The sequence below is a fragment of the Delphinus delphis genome, chromosome 17 (genome assembly GCF_949987515.2).
Source record: "Delphinus delphis chromosome 17, mDelDel1.2, whole genome shotgun sequence".
Lineage (NCBI taxonomy): Eukaryota > Metazoa > Chordata > Mammalia > Artiodactyla > Delphinidae > Delphinus > Delphinus delphis.
This window is the reverse complement of record NC_082699.1, coordinates 28,448,923-28,472,599: the sequence shown is the minus strand read 5'-3', so window position 1 is coordinate 28,472,599 and position 23,677 is coordinate 28,448,923. Positions and strand designations below refer to the sequence as shown.

Genomic DNA, 23,677 nt, shown 5'->3' with positions numbered 1-23,677 from the left:
ATAATATTAGTGTAAATTTTTGTAATGTTGATCTCAAAATCATTATTTACTATTTATTTCAGTCAATTCCACACAAACAAATATGATTCATATTTAGATTTACTTGTTTTTGTCCTAAGTCTCCAGAAAAGTGTATACCCTCCTTGTGTTGGGGTCTTCTGGTTGATGTCACCATGATTTCTTAGGCAATGAGCTATTTTTGATTTCTAGTAACATCAGAAAATGTAGTTTGTAGTTACAAAGAACCTTTTATTTATGCCTCTGTAGCTGCCTAGTCTCTTGTGGAGCCCGTAAAATAATTTTGATTCTTTGCATAATTTTGAAATATTTACTTAATTCAAAAGGAGAGGGCCTTGCAGTTTCTACGAGACTCTTCACTAGGCCCTGGGGATGAAAAGTTGGTAAGTGCTAAGAGTTGAATACTAAGTCTATGAATGTAAAGTGGGTTCTAAAGAGTCTGTGAAGCTAGCTAGGCTTTCAGAATCCTTGGAATCCTTGTGTCTCTCTCATTTTCTGTGGAGCTGGATTGTGGCTTTACTAACATGGAAGTAATAAGAGTATATTTTGATTATTAAATATCTTTAAAACTTCAAACACCACCAAACTGCAGTTCAGAAAATAGATTCTTATTATTCAAGTGAGTTTCTCCCTTCTCTCTCACTTCTAGAAAATGAACTCATTTTCAGTGGAGCAGGCCCTCCCCACAGAGCTGTGCTTGGGGAGAATGTCACATGCTCACTGCAGGGCAGAAATTATATCTTACCTTTGGATATTCAGCAGAGATCTACATTTTTTATTAACTTTTTTTATTACAGTGATTGTCAATACTTTTTTCTGTCCATTTTTTTTCAGTGCTGGAGATGGCTTTGTGCCTTCATGTAGATACATTCAGAATGTAACTTTATTTTACTGAGGGCATTCTTAGCAGGCAGTCATAATTCAGTTATGTTCAAAAGACTACTCTAAGATTGGATTTTTAAATATAAAAAATATTAATTTTCCTGTCCCCATGTTTCTACTAGAGGGAAAGGCTTGTTCATTTCAGAATAATTCTAAATAAAGAAACTGTACAGTATCTGAAGAAAGGCACTTTTTTCCTGCCCCAGGAGGAAGAAATGGCAGGCTATAGACTAGGGAAACATAATATAAAAATCTTGAAGTCCATACTCTAATTGTCATAATAAAAAGGCTTCTAACATATTAATCTTGCTAAAAATATAAAATAAAATGGAAAAGTATTTGCTTTTTCCCCCTCAAAGTAAAGATATTTTTAATATATTTTACAAGGTGAAATATACATAGTTTATTAAACATTTAACTACAGAACTAATAAGATAATAAAAAGTTAACTAGTCTCATGTTTGTTACAATCATAGTTTTCAAGTAAATATCTATGCAGGCTAAGAGCCAATCCCTTCTTGGGGCTCCTGTAGGTCTTTGCACACATATTCATCCATCCAAGTATTTTCGATAGCACATTCTAATCAGACACTATTATGATCATCAAGTTGTAATTCACCATCCCAAGAAGCTGCTGGCTGCTCATTTTTGAAGTAGGAATAATGACACCCACCTCAGGGTTATTATAAGGATTCAATTAGAGACTATGTATAAATCATCTGCTACATCAAGGCACTCAGTAAATGGCTATTCAGTTCACCCCAGACAGTGCTAAACCGTTAGAATATAATGTAATGAATGCAAAATTAAATACCTGGGCAAGGTTCAGGGAAACAAGAAGAATGAGCTTTCCGCAGCATGCAGTTTTTTGTGGGGGGAGGGAGGAGTGTTTGGGCTATGGAGAAGTCCATTCTAGCACACTTGCATATTTGTTTTTCTTATTAAACTGAGCCACCTGAAGCTGGGAACTGTATCACATTATTCACCTCCGAATCCTAGGTATCTATGACTTTTATCTGGCATGAGCTCCCGGACGCAACTAGTAACTACCCAAGTAATGCTGTTTGAAATTATGAAGTCACTAATCCAAATGGAGGCAATAGCAGTTGCTCTGTACAGAAGCCAGTCGGTTAACAAATAACATTGTGCTGAAATTAGACTTGGTTTTGAATCTGGGCTAATTTACTAGCACTCTGACCTTGGGCAAATTGCTTGGTCTTGCAAAGATTCAATTTCCTCATTTGAAAAACTAGGACAATAAAATTACCCACCTGCTAGAGTAGGCAAGGACTAATGTACATAATTTGTACAAAAGATTTAGCACAGTGCCAATATTTAGAACTTGATAAATCCTAGTTATCATTACTACTATTATATGTTTTTTGAACTCCTGTTATGTGTTTACTATTTTTTAGGTACTATGTGGGCTGTAAAAACTGTAGTCATCTATCCATTCATTCATTCAATAAATCAGTCAAGTACTGTTATGTGCCAGGCTGCAGCACACGAGCTGCAGCCATGCACCAGATCCACAGAGTCCCTGCCTTCGTGGAGCTTACATGGGGATGGATGGGGGTAGAATACAATAAATGAATAAGCAACAAGAAAAGTGAATTTCCAGTGAGGTAATGAGTAACGGGGTGGATGTTATTGTAGGTGCAGTGGTTATGGTAGACCTATTGAAAGCAGTGACATTTCTGGAACCATTAAGGAAAGACCTGGGGAAGGACATTTCAAGCAGAGGAAAAAGTAAATGTAAAGGCCCTGAACAAGGACATTTCTAGAACAGAAAAACTTGTGATGGAAGCACTGTGATCGAGGAAAAGAAGGCAAGGAGGTGAAGTCAGAGGCAGGCAGGGGCAGCTACTTGCAGAGCCTTTCAGACCCTGCTCCCCGGGAAGGATTTTATACTAACTGTGCAGGGAAGCCACCAGGAGGTTGGAAGGAAGGGAATGATACAAACTGCAATAATATAGTGTGCTTCAGAACTAAAAGGAGTTTAGCGATTATCTAGTCTGATTATTTATTTTATGGATGAGGAAATTTGTAGAGGTTCCCAGAATGCACTTGCTGTTCCCTCACTCCCTTGCCTTTGACCATCTGACGATGACTTTTCACAAAAAGATTCAAACTCCTTTTCCTGACCCATCAAGCCATTTTAATCCTGGTTCTGGCTTCCTTCTTAGCCTCTGAGTCTCTTGACATTCTTCTACTGTAGGATGGGAGGCAGTATCACATAGTGGCCAAGAGCCCAGGCTTCCTGAGTTTGGATTCAGCTTCTACGACTTACCTTCTACTCAGCCTTGGATGATTTATTTCACCTACTCAAGCCTCAGTTTCTACATCCAAATGTAATAAGAGTACCTAGGGTTGTTGTGAGTGTTAGATGGGCTAATTCGTGTGATTTAGTCATGTAAGCTAGCATGATGCCTGATGTTGTTAGCTGCTCCGTTAGGATTCTTGTTAGTGTAGCAGAGAGGCACAGAACTGTGCAGTGGGAATGAACTTTCTGAGAAGATGGACCTGAGTCCAGATTCTGGCTCTAACACTCACGTGCTGTTTTACTATCACCTTGAGTGAGCTACATGATCCTTCTGAACTTTGCTTACTTTATTTGTTAATTAGGGGGAAATTCTAGGTCTGAAGCATTATGATGAGAACTAACATCTGGAAGATAGCAGATATGGTTCTGGAACATTTTCTTTATTGAATAAATGGTATAATTATTATTATAGTACTTCCCATTGTAAAATCATGAATTGGCTTTTCTGTTTCTCTAACTTGGACGAAAAAAATCACATTTACTTAAGGAATATGTTTGGAGTTCCTACTCTTATAAAAAAATAACATTTTTGGAAATCTGATTATGCTGCAAGCATGATTCTGAAGGTTTTACACAGCCCTGAGGCATAGATGTAGGTCATTTTGCCCTAGGTTGTCCCACTCTACAGTTTGAGCACTTAGCAATCTGCTGTGTAGCCTCAAGGTGATATAGTAACAGTGCATTCGGATTATGCATGCATTACTATTCTGTAAAACAAAGTTATATCGACATACTTGTCATTTTTCGGGTTTCCTACCAATCACTAAAGTGGCAGGAGCTGGCATTAAGTATACATCTAATAAACAGATGAGTTCAACTTCCCTTAGTAAACTGCTTTTCAGACGTTTAAAAAATTAGTTCCTAAATGTGTCTTTTTCTTTCATGGAAGCTAGTAACATTTCAACTTTTCTGTAGTAATTAAATCTATTTAATTTTTAAGAGTAGTTGGTGAATTCAAACATTGTTTCAATCAACCAGAACTGGAATGAAAATATCAAGTGAGACAATTACACTAAAAATGCAAATTATATATTTAAAATATTTTATGTTCCATGGAAGCTACCACACGTGGCACCATGCAGTATTCAATTTAATAAAGTCCACCTCTTCTTAGACCGTTGGTTCTCACCTGGAGGCAAATCTGACAGTGTCTGGAGACATTTTGCTTGTGATGGGGGGGTAGTGTGATACTGGCATCCAGGAATGTTGCTAAACACCCTATAATGCACAGAGCAGCCCCCTGTAACAAAGAATTACTCAGTCCAAAATGTTAATAGTACCATGATCATGAAACCCTGTCTGAAGAGTATCTGTATGGTAATGCTTTTGTAAAAGTTATGTATGTATCCAGCAACACATGAGCCCTAGGAGAGTGCTTTGCCCATAATATGCTCTCACTCATTTTTGTTGGTTGGATTGGATAGAAAAGCATACAATCTCATGTCTGCACCTTACGATGATTGTTTATTCACTTTGCTTCAGCATGTATTCAATAATGGCTTTTCTACCAAATCATGAGAGCTGGTTATGTTAGTAGTAACTTTATCACATGATTAAACTTCTCATTTGCTTATAAATCACCACCTTGAATGGGGAATTTTTGACTTCCTTTTAGTAACAAGAACAATTTAACTTTTCCATGCAAGGGGAATTATAAGCATGACAAGCAGATTTTTCCCCCTTATCAAGGGCAGGAGTCAGGATTCACTGGTGTCATAAACTAGAGGCAAAACATAGTTTCCCACCCCAAATTTTAAATTTGAATATATACTTTTAATGAGTTGTTGTTGTTGTTTTAGGCTGTTGCTTAGGGTGCCCTCAAGTGTCTCCATGTAGTTATGTCTTTTCCCCCAGTGAGAACCTTAGCCTTTAGACGTCATTTTACTTTACAGGAGTAAAGTAAATTACTTTATGCTTCTAGAGCATCACTCATGCCAGAATAGCCCATGGAAGGCTTAGATCCAGATAAATTTGGTTTTCTGGAAACTGTCTTAAGAGTATAGAAATGGGAAACCAGCACTTTTATAATCTTAAAATATATATGGATAGGCCACAGGAAACAGAGATGGTTACATTTTATAATTCTGTAGTTTGCTCATTTTGTACTTATCCAGGTTAATCCTAAACAGAAAGTAAGTTTATTTTATGCAAGAAAAGATATCTTGAAAAAATAAAAGATATCTTGAAAGTTTTGGACGGCTAAATGAGGATTTGGGGCTAAAAGAGAAGTAGTCCATAACCTAAAAATATTGTTCCTGATGTTGAAACTCCATAGCATTTCTGTTATACTTCTTTGCTTCATATTACTTATGTGCATTTGTTTTACCACTTCACAAAAATTTTCTTTGTTTTACAAGCTGCAACATTTTCAAAGTTATTCCACACAAATTTTCTCCATATTTCTGAGTGCCTCTGTCTCTCTTTCCCTTCCTCCCCCTCCTCCTCCCCTTCTTCTTCTTCTCCTTCTCCTTCTCCTTCTCCTTCTCCTCCTTCTCCTTCTCCTTCTCCTTCTCCTTCTCCTTCTCCTTCTCCTTCTCCTTCTCCTTCTCCTTCTTCTTCTTCTTCTTCTTCATCTTCTGCTTCTGCTTCTGTTTCTGCTTCTGCTTCCCCTTTTCTTTCTTTTCTTCTTCTTCTTCTTCTTCTTCTTCTTCTTCTTCTTCTTCTTCTTCTTCTTCTTCTTCTTCTTCTTCTTCTTCTTCTTCTTCTTCTTCTTCTTCTTCTTCTTCTTCTTCTTCTTCTTCTTCTTCTTCTTCTTCTTCTTCTTCTTCTTCTTCTTCTTCTTCTTCTTCTTCTTCTTCTTCTTCTCCTTCTCCTTCTTCTTCTTCTTCTTCTTCTTCTTCTTCTTCTTCTTCTTCTTCTTCTTCTTCTTCCTCTTCTCCTTCTCCTTCTCCTTCTCCTTCTCCTTCTTCCTCTTCCTCTTCCTCTTCTTCTTCTTCTTCTTCTTCTTCTTCTTCTTCTTCTTCTTCTTCTTCTTTCTTCTTCTTCCTCTTCTTCCTTCTCTTTCTCTTCCTCTAGAGCATAGTGCCTTGTACAGAATACACACTTGAATGAATAAATTTCCATATTTTAAGGGACAGAAGGAATAGTATAGTAAATATCCCTTGAGTTATCTTTGATAAGATGGGATGCCCTTTTCTTTTTCTTGTCTTTCTCTTTGGCCATCTTTGACTGAGCTAAAAGAGTTTATAACCAGTTCAAAAAACCACCTAACCCAAGGTCAAAACTGGTCAGTCGAAGCTGTGTGCTAGACTTCTCACAATTCACAGCAGGGCCTATTTGCCCTATTTTTCTTACACGTATGATAGAGTTATCCTCTCTACTTCTACACTCAGCTAATCCCCACTGGGTGAGACAGTGAATGCAACAGTGGCCCAGTGAGATGAGGAATCATAGAACAGAGTGAAGTTGATTGGCTGGCAGGAGACTGTCTAAGCTGGTCTTGTTAGTGGATGGCTCCAAACCAGCCGCCTCCACATGCAATGCACACACCTTGGGGTGCACATGAAGGACCATTCCATGGCAGGAAAAAAAACCATGAGAATGTTTCTCTTAATAGCTATTTTTTCACTCCCTGAAAATTTCTACTTTATTTATATTTTATAACATATATAGCAGTATAATGCTGTAAGTATATAATTTATTTTTAAAAATTCTATATTGGGGGTTCATGTTCTAAAACTGAGCCCTAGTGGCTATATCATCCAAAAAGAGTCTGGAGTCCACTATTGGCCTAGAGGCCTAGGTGACCCAGGGCCAGGTTTTGCAGGTCGCCTGTGCCCTTGGTTCTGCTATCTTTTCCTTCTTTCCAATGACACTGATATCACTATTTACCATGTATTTCATGCCCAGTGTGCTGGGCACCATGGCCATGCCCGATAAGGCCTTCCCCTCAGCAGTCACAGCCACATTTAGTACAATTTCCCTTGAGTAATGTTTGAAGGTGGACTCTTTCTTTTCATTTTTTTTTTCTCTTCCTTGATGCTTCCAGGTAGATCCTTGACCTACTTTTATTTCTTTTATACTCGACACATAATTGCTTTTGAAAAGCATGAAATCCTTTAAAGAAAAGGGTTTCTTTAGTCATGTGCAAATACTTTTAAAATTATATATCAAATATTGAATGCTTCTGCCCAGCTAAAACCACGACATTCTTAGCAAGCTGCAAACTTTCTTCTTTGCTCCTTGTGCTTATTTTATAATTCCTCTGAAACTCCCCACCCCTACAAGGGCCTAATCAATGTTCCATATCAAGCTGCTAAGAACAAGAGGCTTAGTGCACCTCACAATCTTGACAACAGGCCCTTTGTCAGAGAAAACAAACTAATAGAAAGAAATTAGACCTCTGATGAAATATCATTAAAATACTTCTTTAAATTAAAAAAAGTTATAGAGGCAACCAGAGATTTACACTTCTAGTTATGAATTGAGCTGCCAACTGGCATTTCCTACCCCGCTCCCCACCTGTCAAAACAGAACTTGAGTTTGATTTCTGGTAAATTCACTGCCTGAGTAAATGTTTTTCCTCAAAGAGTCATCCACTATATTGTAAAGCTCCAGGTAGTAATTACAAGTGTGTGAGGATGTATGTGGTGTATATGTCTGTGTTGTTTGTGGAGGGCAGGACATTTACCTGAATTGACCATCATTTGCTTGGGTGGGGTGGAACCTGTCAGTTGAAACTCTTTACTGAATCTTCAAAAGTATCATACTTTGCCCATAACACAAGCATTTGAGTTAAAGAGTTATCTTTATTATGTATGTGGAATTGCTATGAGCACAAAGGTGAATGAAATGGAGAACTAAAATGACAAATGAGAAAATAAAGGCAAATTTATAAAAGTTCAAGCACTAGCATGAATCGTGCCAGTTAGTATCACCAGAGCCCAATGTCACAGGCTCATTGCCAACTACCTTCAGTTTGCATATTAGAAGCATGGGTGCTAAGAGATAAATACTCTGGTAGAGAATCTCCTTTTATATCTCCTAAAATATGTCTCTTCTATACTCAGTTAAATTTGCAAATGATAAAGTTTGGATACATGTAAAACTGTTTCTCTTCTGGCACCCACACTCTCTGTACAGACAAGCCTGGGTGGCTGCAATGGTAACCCCTGTTTTTCTCCAAGAACCCTTCCAGATATTAGTCACTGACCTTCCTAGGATGAGGACATAGCTCCCACCAGCTTAGGAACTTAGACTGGCATTCATTATTTTAGGACTCTCACTGCCTCTTCCATCTGTCCATCTGTCCATCCACCCGTCCATTCCTCCCTTCATTCAACAAGTACTTTTCCAGCACTGACTATGTTCCAGATAATTGTGTTAGGTACTGGGGCCTCTGTAGTATAACAAGACAGAGAAAGTCCTTACCCACCTAAAATCTCCCTGCCCCCACTACTCATCACACTTACATACACACATGTACACACCGACTTACATTACAGATACATTGATAAATAATCTTGTTACTCTTAAAATTAATTAATTCCTGGTACAAGAACCTGAGCCCTAGGTCTTCACTGGACTAAAGTTTCCGTATTGCCGACTGTCGAAATGCACCTTTTCCTGCTTAGCTCTCAGTTCTTCCCTGGCCTGGGCCTCACCCTTCCATCTTCTCTGCTTGGCTTGCACAGTCTCCCTACCCATGTCAGGCCTCTTCTCTGGGGTCCTGTGTTCCATTAAACCAATCACACACACAGGAGGGAGAAGTGTGAAATCTTTGAACCCAAGTTGCACTGTATTTTCAGACACTTCCATTTGTCATATACTTTCATGGGACTCAATTGTCCTTGGGGGAATGACTTCCCTTGAACAAATGTGTTTGTAACCATCCAAATTTCAAATGAGCTGAGTGAGTAGGATAGAAATGTACGGGCATGCTGAAACAGAATATGTACATTTAATGGCCAAAATATTTTTCCTGAGCTTCCAGGCTCCTCTACCTGGGAATAATTTAAATACAAGGGAGAATCTGATTCCTCGTTTACTGCACAGAGTCGATTCTCACCTGGCTAAAATTAGTTTTTAAATCACTGGGTTTTATGCTTTTGTAGTGCACTTGGTCCCCTGTGACCGCACCGTTACACTCACTCTTACTCCTGCTGATTATCTGTGATTATCCACCTGGTCAAGTTGTCAAGTGATTGCCATTAAGTGCCTTCAAATCTGAAGTAGTTAATTAGTTCTCTAGTCATTCCCTGGATCCTGGATTTTAAGCCTCGACTGTTTTATTTCCTTTTGTACAATTGAAGTTGAGTTGCCCCCAAATGGATAAACTCATCCCCCAGGATGACTTGTGCATCTCATTCAGGATTCTGATTTTATGACATGCCTAGACAAGTCCCAAATTAATTTCAAGGCAAGAGACTTCCTGTACTTACGGTGAGGATAGATTTTCCACTTCACACAGCACTCCGAGCTACTCTATCCTGCCAACATTCCAAAGTCAGCCAAACAGAGTGAACACCATAGTTCTCTCACCTCTCTATTTTGGTTTAGTTTTTGGATGTTTTGCTAATCATACATTTCCTCAGAAGGTCAGGTGCAAAGCTCTGGAATAGAAACTTCCTCCAGAAAATTTTCTGATCCCCCCCAAATCACCCCTTCTAGCTTTGTGCTGGTTTCTAATGGAGCCACAACTTGTTTTTGCTGCTCAAAAGTATCAGACAAGAGTTATCGCCATTGTTTTTAGAAACCATTTCCCCAATGCCAAGCACAGAGGGAACTCATTAGGGGAGCCCATTATGGTAACTAACTCCTTAGTCTTATCTAAATTGATAAGACATGGATTCATGACCTTACTCATAGAAACATCAAGAAAGAAACATGACTTTAAGTATTAAATAAGCCACTGGAATTTTTCTTGGTCACGTAAAATTAACTTACAGAAGATAATAGTTAACTGCTGTTAAGAGTTTTATTATGTCTGGAATAAATACTCTAAGAGGTTTACATATATTAACTCATTTAATACTTAACACTCTGAGCAGGTACTTTTATCACTCAGATGAGGACAGCGAAGCATAGAGAAGTTAACCTGCCTGAGGCCACGTATTGGGGGAGTGCTGTGTACCTTATACCCAGGCCTCCAGAAGACTGAACAGGATTGTAATGTTCATTTCTCATTTGTCTCAGTTTTAGTGTACCAACTACTAACACACAGGCCTCACTTTTGGCTATTAAAATTCTCGGAAAGGGGCTTCTCTGGTGGCACAGTGGTTAAGAATCTGCCTGCCAATGCAGGGGACATGGGTTCAAGCCCTGGTGCAGGAAGATCGCATATGCGGTGGAGCAACTAAGCCCGTGCACCACAACTACCGAGCCTGCGCTCTAGAGCCTGCAAGCCACAACTACTGAAGCCCATGCACCTAGAGCCTGTGCTCCGCAACAAGAGAAGCCACCACAATGTGAAGCCGGTGCACCGCAACGAAGAGTAGCCTCTGCTCTCTGCAACTAGAGAAAGCTTGCGTGCAGCAACGAAGACCGAATGCAGCCAAAAATTAATTAATTAATTAATTAAAAAAAAACAGATTGACCATGTGTTTTAAAAATATATATATCAGAAATATGTAAGACTCTCTCACCATCTTTTCTGTTGTGGATAGATATTGATGGTTAATACTGAACATTTGGGAAAAGGAAATAGGGTATTTAGGATTTAAAAATAAAAACCCTCATTGCTCTATGAATGACATTTCATTTGTCATTTTTGTAATTATTTTGCTGTCATCTAGGGACCCAAGTGAAATTTTTTAAATGTGTTGCTGCCATCCAGTGATCTAAATGAAAATAACATGCAAACTTGATTTTGTCTTATTTGCATTTTAAGTCTTTAAGTGCTACCTTAGGGGTCATTTTAAAAAAATCATTAAATCTTCATATACTAAACTTGAAATTTTTAGAATTTCTAAAAATATGACATTTGCAGTTTTTTTTACTTCTCACTTATTCTTTGTCTGCTAAAATAGTGTATTTTGTTCATGTCCACAGTTCCTTTTTAATATCAAATAAGAGGGTATTAGAGGAGAAACTAAAATCTCATTAACTTTATTTATACATGGTATCTGATGTGGTTTTGGACCATATGTATTTCTTTTAGAACAATTTTATTTGTGCCAATTCTTATTTGAGTAACTGACATACTAATTTTTCACATCTATCCAAGCTTGTTTATAGTTGATCAATCTCACCCATATTTATTTAATTATGTAAATGATTATAGTTAGACACCAAAATCTTCAGTTTTACATGTTCTATGTAGAATACTTCCCATTCATCTACACAAGTATTCACTGATTGCACGTAAAGAATTTTGGATCAGTGGTTCTGAATAGTTATTTACCTCTTCATAAATATATTCTGTCTCCCCATTAAAGGGGTAGGAATTATGTACACCCTCTCAAAATGTAGTAATGCCCTATATTCAGTAAATTCTTATTGTTGATGCCCTATTCATAGACTTTTAGGGATATAATCATCTATTATAACACACGTCATTCAAATTAGTTTCTGCCCTTTGCTGAAGTTTTAAAATATCTGAAATGATTATATCTGAAGAACAAAAGTTGGCAGATGTGGAAACATTTTTCACCACAGCAGTTCCTAGCCATGTCCCCTCTGTAGGCTGTGTATGCCTAAAATGTAATTGTTTGGAAGACTGTGCACGATCAGGAAAATTGTCCCCCCACTGAATAAGGACACAAGTGTGGTTTCAATATTCTAATGGACATTTATAATAATTCAGCACTTTGAGTTGCAGGGAGAAGTTGAGAGGAAGTTTTAAGTTGGGTGATAATTGTGATCATTGGCAATGACTTGGATGGGGCGGGCAGGGAATATATGTTCTACTGGAAGGCTACCACCTGAAGCTAAAGAGATCATTTTCCAAGGAGACCCAAACTGAATGAGATGAGCAAAAAACAGTATTAGTTTTAATCCTGTGTTGTTAAAGAAGATGAGTATTTGTCCTGGGTTCATCTATGTTCATGAAATCAAATGTTTATTGAGTGCTTATCCAGTGCCAGATACCATACTAGGCAAAAAGGGGGATGTTAGTGTACAAGAGTTATGTCTGTGCCCTAATGGAGCTCATGGTCTAGGGAGATACCTTCTCTTGATTAGACATTTTTCCTTAAAACTGTTCCAGCCTGTGTAAGCTTGTGTAAGCACCATTGTAGCTAGAATTAAGTCATATGTTCCTCCACCACATAAGAGTGTACATTGGGTACATTTTTAGAGTGTTCCCAGCATTACCAAGTACCCTGAGAGAATCATTTTGTGTACTACCACTAACTGATGAAAGCTCCACACCTCCTAATTTCAAGGAGTTTAATTAATACAACCAGTTTGCACTGACCAACCTGGTTTTACTTGACCCAAGTGGTAAACCATTAAGTAACATTAGCCTCCTAGGACTCTGTCACATGACTTGACTTCCAGCATTGCAGGACTCTCCTGACCCAAGACCATTTTCATTCCTTAGGGTAATTCAATTATTGCTGCCATTTTTGAAAGTAAGTTAACATATTAGCCAGTGATGTGATAAAAGATTTATCAAAGCCACTAACTGCAAAATTAGACTTTATGTCTAAAGATATTTTTGAAGGTCCCAATGTATGGATTTTTGCATTGTTAGACTGGTGTTACCTTGATGCACATTTAAAAAAAAAATGACATAAAGGCTACAGTCTGACTTGATTCCATGCCCCTAAGTTAGCAACCATGGTACTGGTATGGACCCCAGAATCCTAAACCAACTTTGAGGCCTCTGGAAACTAGTCCACACTGTCAAATGTATGGCTACACATTCATCTTCCGGACTGCAATTTCCTTGGAAGGCCCCCAGTAATTGCTTCAGCTGCTCTACAAGGAATGTAGCTTCCAATCCAACTCAGAATTTGAGTCACTTCAGTTATAAAAACAAACTTACAATGTTCTCCCTCCTTAAAAAATACAACACTCAACTGTTTACATTCATGTCTTTATTAGTTTTGATGATCAGTACAACTGCTTTTACTTCAAGTGCAGGCATTCACTCCTGCATGTTCTAGGAATCATTAATCCCACACTCAAATTAGAAAGATATCAGAGGCAGTTTTTATTTTAATAAGCATGCAAAGATAAAAGTAGTAAAATGAAAAATAAATGGCCCTCCTTCAGGTACAGAAAAATATTAGGATAAAGTCAACATCTTTATGAAGAAAGTGTTCAAATAATGGGTCAAATATTTTTAAAAACTCCTAGTCCGTGTATTTTACTTTCATTGATAATCAAAACCAGGCAATCTTTACAGTAGTTGAAATGTTAATAAGTGATGGACCTCTTATTGGTTTTATTTAAAGGTTAAAACACATCATCATCTCAATTCTTGGTATCCACAGTCATTTTAATTTCTGGCTTATGCTGAATTGCTATACGATCTTCAGACACCTCTACCCCCACGTATATAATTACTCATTATTTCTTTAAGATGGATAACTCATAACATGAAAAGAGTAAACTGAAGTTCTGTGAAATTTAAGATGACACAAAAATGGTGCCCAACAGCCATTTTTCTCTACCTTTCCTCTTCCAACTCTGTTTCTTCTTCTTTGAAATCTTACTAGAAATGTTGTTTTTACAGGAAAGGTGATTATTAAAAAGGCCAAATGCTTTCATATTAGATCTTGTCAATAGTTAATTCCGGTTTCTTGGTGATCACATCTCTCATCTTCATTGCTTGGTATGGAAAAGTGAAATATACTTGGAGTAAGAAGCACCAAAAGGAGACAAGGAACCAAACTCTGCAGTGTAGGTTTCCTTTCCTGAAGAGGGCAAGCTCCAGCAGCCTCATTTGAAGGAGGCCTTCACTACCCTGCCTTTGACAGGCTGTGGAGGGCGCCAGTTCCTCACCAGGGGCACCGGGGGCTCATTTTCCGCGCTGGAGTAGAGGCTCCGCAGCTTGGCCATCTGCAAGGGGCGAGGGAAGGCTGTCAGCGTGACATTCGGACAAAGTGGACACATTAAGCGTGTGACAAAGAGTTAGAAATCGTCAGCTTTCTAAACAAGCAAACTACAAAACTTGTCTCCAATGTGCAGTGAGAGTTATTTGGTTCTGAGTAACAAAAACCTTTTTTTTTTTCTTTTAAATTTGTAAAAACACTTTTCTTCCTTTTATACAGGATCACCATACCCTCTGGTCAAAACCTTTTCCTCCTGAATTCTGAAACAATTATTTTAATTCGACAGATCAGTATGAAATCTATCCCTTATGTAGGAATGGAAGACAGTGCAAACAATAAGCTCAACTGGCCCTTCATTGCATAAGTTAATGAAGTCAATTTACATGAACACTTAGAAGGGAGGCCTGAGGAGAGAGGTCCAAGGTGTTGAAAGCAGACAGACTGGAGGTGCAATCTCAGATCCTGCCCTTGGCTGTGTGATCATGAGCAAACTGCTTAACCTATCTGAGCCTCAACCTACTTAGCTGTAAAACTGGGGAACCAGTATACACCTCACAAGGATGTTCAATCCCTTCCACCAGCATCTTCTCCCCAGACCTGTATTTACCATTCCATCTCCTAAACAGGGCTCAGTATTTGGGAGTTCTCCAAATTAGCAAAGTCTAACTCATATGGATCTGTACCCTTCAGTGTTTCTAGAGCACAAACTTGGGCATTGTTCAGCATCACCACCACCTTTAAATGTTTTTGCATTTAGCCTGGTACCCTTTGGAAGTTGAGTTTTAGAAAGTTAAACAGGCTGATCGTAATTAACCGGGGCAAACTATGAAGTCTCCAGTCGCAGAGCTGTTTGGTAAGCATCTACTGCTTTATATTTTCAGTTTAGCGTCTGTATCTCACAGAGCCCGCCGGCGACGGTAAGTCAGCGTGCTCTCAAAGCCGGCCCGCGGCCGCCGCTCACCTGTTCGTGGCTCACGGTGATCGGCTCCTTCAGCAGGAGCCACACGATGCACTCCTCGCAGGGCGGCGTGGTGAAGGAGCCGTGGTAGGTCCAGTAGTCTCGGCAGGCGGGGAACAGGCAGGACGGGTCGAAGTTCGGGAAGGGCGCCTCCTTGCCCTGGGAGACAGCGGGACCCAGCGCGGTGAGCGGGCGCATGCGCATCGCCTGCCGCAGCGTCTCACCGTTTGGGGAGAATGGATTTCAAATGCAATAGAGAAAACGGAGCTTGTGAACAAGTATGTGCCTTTCAGAAATAAAGGGCAGATAGGGGAGGCCGGTTTGCATGGTATGACTTTGCCACACCCGATTTTATTCCTTATTCACTCTAGGTAGCACTATAAATCTATCATTTCTCAAGAAAAACGACAAACTCATTCTAAACTGTAACAGAGATATTTCATACAAGTTAATGCTGTGGTTCTCGATGATACAAAACAGGCTTGCATTTTTATTGAATATCATACTCAGAATACTTACTTTCTCTGGTGGTAAAACTATAAAGCGTTTGATTAGAACAGAAAGAATTAAAGTGAGTCTGCTAAGTAGAAGAATCTACTGTTAAGATTTAAAATATACAGGTGCCACCCAGGAGAGAAAGGGAAACACTAGGACCCAAACATTTGGTACCTCTGCATGTGTGTGTGTGTATGTGTGTGTGTGTGTGTGTGTGTGTGTGTGTGTGTTGGGAAGGGGAACACCACTCAACTTCTCTCTCAAACACTTCGTTAAAAATATAGTTATCTGACAGGTTGACTATGAAGATTAAATAAACTTATGTATGTGAAACTGCTCTAAAAACTATAAACCATAAAAATATACATACAAATATAATAGCATTTGCTTTCATATGTATGCTTAGCGTATTCATCAAACTTACTAACAGATTTTAGGTGAAAGAAATACACTTGAAAATGTAAAAAGAAAAAATTGACATACCCTGCTTTTATGTTCTGGGAGGGAAAATGATTTTTTTTACCTTCGTCTTAATTTTGTCCAGCGCATCAAGTAGCAGCTGGAACTCGTGTTTCTCATGTCCTATCTGTAAAAAAAAAGAAAAAGAAAAAGAAAACCAACAACTATATTTTTCTCTTCTCCATAATTTAAGATTGTCTTAAAAACTAATTTTAATCCATCCACCACTAGTGTTTATAAATCTGTCAGAATATCTTGTACTAAGCAAAAACATAAGTTTATTCCCCCCCCCCAAGATTTTAGAGTATATATTTTCTGAACTAAACTTAGACTCCAGGCCTCTGTAGTACAAAACCACAAATTACATGTTGATTTACATCTATGTCCTTGACCTTCTCTGTGAAGTCAGTCTACTTTTCTTTTTAATAGAATTAGAGCTAGGATGGACTCAATGTATCTAAAACTAAACTCATTGTCTTTCTGCTCAGACCCACTCCACTTCCTGTAGTACTGTGTTCAAGCACTGAAAATGACCCAGTGAATTCAGAACATAAAACAAATTAGGTCATTCAAAAAGAAAGAAGCTAGATTTTCACCTCTGGCTTAAAATCTAGATTATGTTAGCACTAAATTCATGTGTTAATGACACTAAGTCCTCTCTAAACCAAGGCTGGCTCAACAACACACACATTCCATGTGCTATCTTAGCCTGGGATCATGTGAGTGGTGGCCACCCTAAGCCGAGTGGATGTCCAGCCAGGGACTCGGCATCACAGATGTTCCCAACATTGGCTTTTCTGGTTTCCCCTGCAATTGACGTGGAGTAGCAGGAAAGGGTAATGAACAATGCTGCCCTTGCCCTCACTGCCACTGAAATAAGCTCCTTCAAAGGCTCCATCTCCACTGCCCCTACACACACACCACACACATACACACACATACACACACGCACACACACACACACACACACACATCCTGCATCTTGAGAAAATTTAGAAGTGCTAAGGGTACTGAAGTATGGCAAAAGTTACTCTTCTAAGGGAGAGCAAAAAATTTTGATCTGATCTTAACAGAAATATCTTGACTAGTTGAATGAATACTGAAATTCATTCCTCTCTCCCCTTTAAATAAAAGGAGGGAGTAAAACTTCAGCATTGATAAGGAACTAAACTTTGTAAAAAATATATGGTCAATTTTTACCTTACCTTCAGAAAAATGCCAACCACAGCTACTCCATCAGGTTGCTTCAGAGCACTTCCAAAACTGTTATACTTTGAATTCCAGTGAACCAAATGAAGCTGAAACCATAGAACAGAGGTTATGAGGTAAATTCCCAAAATAAGGAAATAAGTATAAAATTATTCACAATAAACCCGATAATTATACAGTCTTAAGGTTGCTGAACACTCTCACAGAAGTTGACAGAATTCTAAAAATTAACATGCAATATTTTGGTAAGACTTTTAATGGTTCAAATTAAAAGTTATGATAGGTAGAATCAGTGAAAACTGAACTTTCGTTAAACCAATTCAAAATATTATTTTAGTTGTGTATAACATTAGTCCTTTTTCTGACCAAATCAAACAGTGAAACACAGAGTTATAAACAGGAATCTGCTAGCATTCTAAAGTCACAATTAACTGGGAAGTAGGAGAGGAAAAATAAGGGGACAAATTCTTACGTGTCTTCATGCCTCTCTCCTTTCAGCAACAAATGGTCTAGAACCGGGTGGTAACCTTACCTTAATAATGTTAAGGTGATAACATAGACACTAGTTAAATTAGTCAAAATTTTCACATTGCATTATATAGAATGGCAAGAGAATACAATAGTTCATGACAATTTAGAAGTATTTTATTCAAGACCAAAAGTGTGAGATAATCCCACATGTAAAGACCAAACTGCAAGCCTTGCCCACATTTGTAAGGAATATACTAAACTTTCCCCATTTGTGGGGGAAGATGTCTGGAAGGCATTCTCAATTAACTTATCCTGTCACTGGCTGTCTAGATGGGCTGTAGAGAAATGATCACAGGGAAGTACTTCGGGTCTCCTATAGTTTAGTTTAACTGTTTAGTCAAATTTAGTTAGGCTGCCTAATGATGCTGCCTAAATGAGTGTCCACAAGTGGCTCCAAGGTTTCTGTCTCAGCTCCTATGGTTGACCAGAGTCTGCCTCTGGAAAAGTTTGGCAGTACAAATGGAATTATCCTCACCTCCAGGGCATTTGTCACCCCTTATAGGCTTGGCTTTATACAGAGAACATGCAGGAGGCTTGTCTTATTTCCTTGTAATTTGATGCCTTCCTTTAATGGGTTAACTGGAACAGAGAGTAGTATTTGTTCATATTAAATTGTGTGTATCTGTATCTAGCTATCTCTGTATAAGTACATATGTACATATAAAAACATACACACACATATGCACACCCTTCATTAAGAGACTAGAGCATGAGCATTAGCCAGAATTACTAAGTGCTATTTTTAAAGCACCACAGTCTTGTAAAAGAGGCAGCTTAGAGCACTGGGCAGGATGATGAACTAAGAAGCCAATCGGCATAAGGTAGAGCACAGGTCTAGCACTCATGCGCTGTGTGACTTTGTTATGTAACCTTCCTGTGCCTCAGTTTCCTTGTCTGTAGCCCATCTCATAGTGTGCTGAGAGGATCAAATGAATTAGTACTTGTAGGCACTTAATAAGTATTAGCTACCATTATCTTTTCAGTTCCAGTCAGGTCCCTGGCTTTTTAAACATTATTATTATTAAGCCGCTATCCAATTTCTAAATACAACCTTGAAATTATTCACGCATGACACTAACTCACCTACACTCTCTTAACTGTCTAACCTAGAATGTTTGGCAGCTTCAGTTTATGCTAAACTATTGCGGCTCTTTTCATAACCACAGGCTTGAAGCAAACGCATTGGATGCTATTCTGTCATTATTGTTGTTTTCAGTTTTCACTGGGTGAGATCCAGAGTAGGTAACGGCAATTCCTCCTACCTCCGCTGCGTACTTGACTCCATCCACGCTGTGCTCAGAGCCGTGATCATCCGAGGAGCCCCAGTGAAGATGAAACTGGCGAAGCCGGTAGGGTGCAGTGAGAGGACCACCTCTCAGCACTGTGATTCAGAGAAGCTAGGTCAGCAGTGAACTCACACTTCTTTTACAGAGCCCTGCTTTAAACAGCCCTTATAGCCTAAGCTTTATGGGCTGGGCTGATGGTGCCATTCCCAAGCACACTGGTCTCTTTCTCACAAAGTCAAGTCTTGGAATATATCAAAATAAATGCTTTCTCTTCTCTGTCCTTCTGATTTTGTTTGCTTGTTTGATTATTTTTTAAATGTCAATTTAACATGTATGAAAATAAAATTAAAACAGGAGATGGGCAATGAAAACAAGCAAAGCACAGGTCTGTTGTGTGGGTGCATTGGAGAGAACAGGATAGCTGAGAGCCAGGCAGACTTAGGTTCCAATCCCGGCCCCACCCCTTGCTAGTTGTGTGATCTCAGGCAAATTGCTAAACTCCTCTGAACCCATTTCTGCATCTCTCTGAAGGTGATAATAATACTGACCTTTCAGAGCTGCTGTGAGGATTAAATGAGATTAAGGGCTTTAAACTGCTCATCACAGTGCCCAGCACAGTCATCACTGAACAAATGTGAATTCCTTCTCCATGTCTTGCCTCACTACACTTTTCTTTAGTACTACAGGCAAGAGCTCTCATCCATGTCTAATTCAGACTGTGTTTACTCAAATGAGATGAAATGGAAAATTCAGAAGTTTCCCAGGGAATCAATCAATGTGGGCCCCTAAACAAGATGATTCTCCATAGCATGAATGTGAGTTTGCTGTCCAAATACCCCAACCTGGCACTTAACTTGGTTCCACTTCATTCAGCCTGGGGAGTGATTTAGAAGTTCAAATATTTTCTAAAGGATATTGGAAACTATACAGAAACCCTAAAATCAAAATTTAGCAACATAAGCTAGATCAAAATAAAATTCAGAGCGTAGCTATTCTAGAAAAGATTGACCAACTGCTGGTGCTGAAATGGCACACTGAAAGCCATAGTATAGGTCTAAAACAATAGAACAAGGCTTGTATAAGCTTGGTCATGTAGGAATGAGTGGTTTGATTAACTGCATTTTTTTCTATCCAACCACTAGGAACAGTTATTATTTGGTCATATGAGTCCAATTTATTAGGATGAATTATATGAAATTGTCAATAATCAATCATTTTTGCTTACAAAAAGTCATTTTCATGTGATCCAACCTAACAGATGCTGTTTAATTTTGTTACTAATCCTTCAGAATGGAACTTGATTTAAATGGAGAAGAGAAAAAAAGTAGCAGATACAAACGAGATTATTGTTTAAGAAAATATATTTTTATGATATTCCTTACCTGGAACCTGCTAGTAGGTAGAAATTATAACTATTACTCTTTAGCTACAACATCATTGAGAATATTCATTCCTATACATCAGTAAGGATAATTTTAATTTTTTTACAAATGTGGTTATAGGAAAATGTATTACTGTATATCAAGCACCAAAATGCTAAAGGTAGATTCTTACTTCATTCACAGTGAAATAAAGCATTTCTAATTAGCCTTCTTTTATTTCATTGATTTGCTTAATAGTGTAGGTGAAATGAAGAGATTTTTTTTTAAACATGAGATTTTTCATTTTCACACAAATACAAATCACAACTCAAGGAGAAATTGTCAGATTCTTCAAAAACACTCACCAAAATGATTAGTCAGATGAACCCCACTGAAGCATTGAAGGCAAGTCTTCTTGATTCATACAGTGGGTCTACTCTCTCCCCTGGATTGGCCCCTACCCACACAGCAGAGGAAGAGAGTACCTACTTGGTTTCTTTGCTATGTTCCTTGCTCTGTAGAATGGAATCTGTGCCACTTTGGGGACTGGGAGCCTTGCTCTCCAGGCCTTGGTTAGGAAACAGAAAACCCCTCAGGTGCAGATCATCAGAGCCTGAAGAACACTCATTTGGACTCATTACCATCACCTCCCTATCAAGCTTCATTTCAGGAATGCATTGCCAACTTTTAGCTTGGGCATGGGGCCATTTTGTAGCAGCCTGGGTGACCAGCATTAGAGAGTGAGACATCCCTCTTCTATGTATAAATATAATTCTTCAAGACTAGAGCAAAGTTAAATGTCATCTCCTTTTTCAGAGAAGAAGTGCACCCCACTTCCCACCAATTCTGTTGCTGTGTCATAAATCACATTTTGCCAATATGGACGTTGAAAATGGTCACGTGTCTCTACCTAAGTGTGATACTTACTTGACCTGTCATAAGTATCATCAAACACAACCCTGCAGGTCTTCCCATTGTTCAGGATGGTCTTGGCAGAGCCGGGGTCATAAGATGCTGACCATGGCTTCAGGGAAGGGTCGTGCTTGATGTCTTTAGTGTGCAATTCAATGGGCGACTGGTTGTCTCCCTTGGCAATCGGGTAAAGTTCATGCCAGTGGTCAGGACCTGGGAAATCAAATTGAAGGGATTTATTTATTTGGTGGCACAATCCAAGCCCTCTAAGTGACTAAACCAGCAAAATACACAGAGGCTAGCCGGTGATTATGAAAAGGTCTTGTATATCAGATTGGGCAATACAAGGCTTAGTGTTTAAGACCTGTTCATAGTTTTGTTAATAGTGTACCTGGAGACTGTATTTAACTCTGTGTATTTCCTCAAATTTTCCATGTATTTGCTCAAATATAGCCTCAGAGCCTTATTTTTGAAGTGGACTTCATCACGTTTTACCAATGCCATCTTCTGTCATATAGCTGGAATAAAATAACACTGACCCTAAGTAGATTTCAGAGCATATCCATATTCCTTTTCCCATGGGTAGGCAAGAGCTGCAGGCAGAGCAGCTTAGACCAATACCAGGCTCAGAGAGGTTAAGTGCTTGCCCAGTACATGGAGAAGGGGACAGTGAGAACTGGCCCTCGGTGGTCTGACTTCTCCGTCAGAGGCACTGTGATCTGGGCTAGTTACCGAACCTCTCTGCGCTTGAGTTTCCTCCAATGGGAGTAATAACAGCTCCACACCACGGAGAACTAAATCAGATATAAAGTAAAAGGGTCAGCAGTGTTTGGCACTCAGGAAGTGCTCGGTAAATGTTAGTTTCCATCGACTCCACCGCACTTGCTGGAGTTGCGCACTTTCTGAGCAGCACCATCCCGGACTGACCGGGAGCCGCTGCCCACACTCACCGTTGTGGTCGGCGTAGCCCCACTCCTTGGCCATGGTGGTTTTCTTGGGCACTGGACGGCTGCTGCCTTCTCTCCTCCGCGGTGCACAGTCCCTGCGAGCCCTCACCTTTTATATAGGTCCCCCCACACTTGCATGGCCTTATTAGGTCAGCGACGGTGTGGTGGGGGGCTAAACAGGATTGGGGTGGTATTTGGGAGGCGGAGTGGGAAAGCCAATGAATTCCAAGAGCTGGACAGCTGTCGGGGTGGGGGGAGATGGGCGGAGGGCATCCTTCCCCTTCCTCCCCTCCCCCTCCCCTCCCCTCCCCCCTCCCCTCCCCTCCCCTCTCCGGGGAAGCGCTTCTCCTGGCCCTTCTATTCCTCCCTCCCCGCTCCTAAAGCTGCACGGCTCTCTAACCCCGCGCGCCGCTGTGCAGAAATACCGGCGACTTTCGCCTCCTCCTCTCCTCCCTCCCTCCCTCCCTCCCTCCTCCAAGCTTTTTTTTTTTTTTTTTTTTTTGGTAAGGGGGGATGGGGCGTGGTAGTTGTGCTTAGCCTCCAACTAAAATCTGCACCCCGCCGGCACTTGCAGCCTCTCTTAGAAGTTGCTTTTAGCGCAGGCTGCCCGTCTGGCTGCGGTCTCCAGATGCTTCTGCGGGTTGATTTCGCTCCAGCGATCCGGTTTCGGTGGCTGGAAAGAACACGTTTGTTTGCCTGACCCATGTTTGACTCCCTTGCAGGCAACTTGTAAAATCCTAGCAGCAAAGGATGGGAAGAAAGAGGCCGGAGGGCAGGCTCTCTAACTCTGTTATTCTTGAGAGATTGACGATGCCAGATCCCTGGAACCACACCAGACAGCATTTCTTAACCTCATGGGTCCCTTTGGTCCTCAGGACTCCGAGGGCTGGGTCTCGGGAATCGGGGAGAGATCTGGATGCAGGTTACCGCAGAGCAGGAGCCTGATTTACCGACTGCGTGAGCTGTAAGTCTGCTCACGAAAAGTCGAGAACCTTCTGGGTTGTTGGAAGGCCACGAACATAAAGTGAGCAATATTGTGTAAAACGTATGACCTCATTTTCCAAGACATAATGAAAGACTGGAAGAAAAGAGAGAGGAAAAGTTTTCCAGAATTGCTTTGTATTTTTTTTCTCCCCCTCCCAAGTTGTTTTATAGTACGATAACCCACACAAAAGGAGAATAGAACTGGAATATCCAGTGTGCACATGTCGAAGATATCTTTTTAAATGTCTGGTTGTAGTTCACACTGCAGAACCAGTGTAGTAGATATTTACAGTTTTAAGAATATATAAAAAATTTTTCTTTGTTCCAGGTCAGTATTAATTTTATTTCTAAAAAAGACAGCAAGAAGAGATA

At 39.7% G+C, this 23,677-nt stretch overlaps 1 protein-coding gene across 1 annotated transcript; it reads right to left on the bottom strand.

Annotated features, from left to right (window-relative positions):
* Positions 1 to 13,532: 13,532 nt before the first annotated feature.
* CA3 (carbonic anhydrase 3) lies at positions 13,533 to 22,613 on the bottom strand. Its single transcript, XM_060035198.1, has 7 exons — positions 22,325 to 22,613; positions 21,390 to 21,587; positions 19,078 to 19,196; positions 17,281 to 17,373; positions 16,140 to 16,202; positions 15,125 to 15,280; positions 13,533 to 14,170 (listed from the first exon to the last, which is right to left on the bottom strand). Exons 1-7 carry the CDS (start codon positions 22,356 to 22,358, stop codon positions 14,051 to 14,053), a joined length of 783 nt encoding a protein of 260 aa, XP_059891181.1. The 5' UTR covers positions 22,359 to 22,613; the 3' UTR covers positions 13,533 to 14,050.
* Positions 22,614 to 23,677: the final 1,064 nt, after the last annotated feature.

What these genes read in the sequence shown, in the direction of transcription:
- CA3 (XM_060035198.1), bottom strand. Translation starts at nt 22,358, where the DNA reads ATGGCCAAGGAGTGGGGCTACGCCGACCACAACG. An exon ending in GGGCTACGCCGACCACAACG is followed by an intron (nt 21,588 to 22,324) that starts GTGAGTGTGGGC and finishes TTGATTTCCCAG; the next exon opens with GTCCTGACCACTGGCATGAA. An exon ending in GAGTCAAGTACGCAGCGGAG is followed by an intron (nt 17,374 to 19,077) that starts GTAGGAGGAATT and finishes CTATGGTTTCAG; the next exon opens with CTTCATTTGGTTCACTGGAA.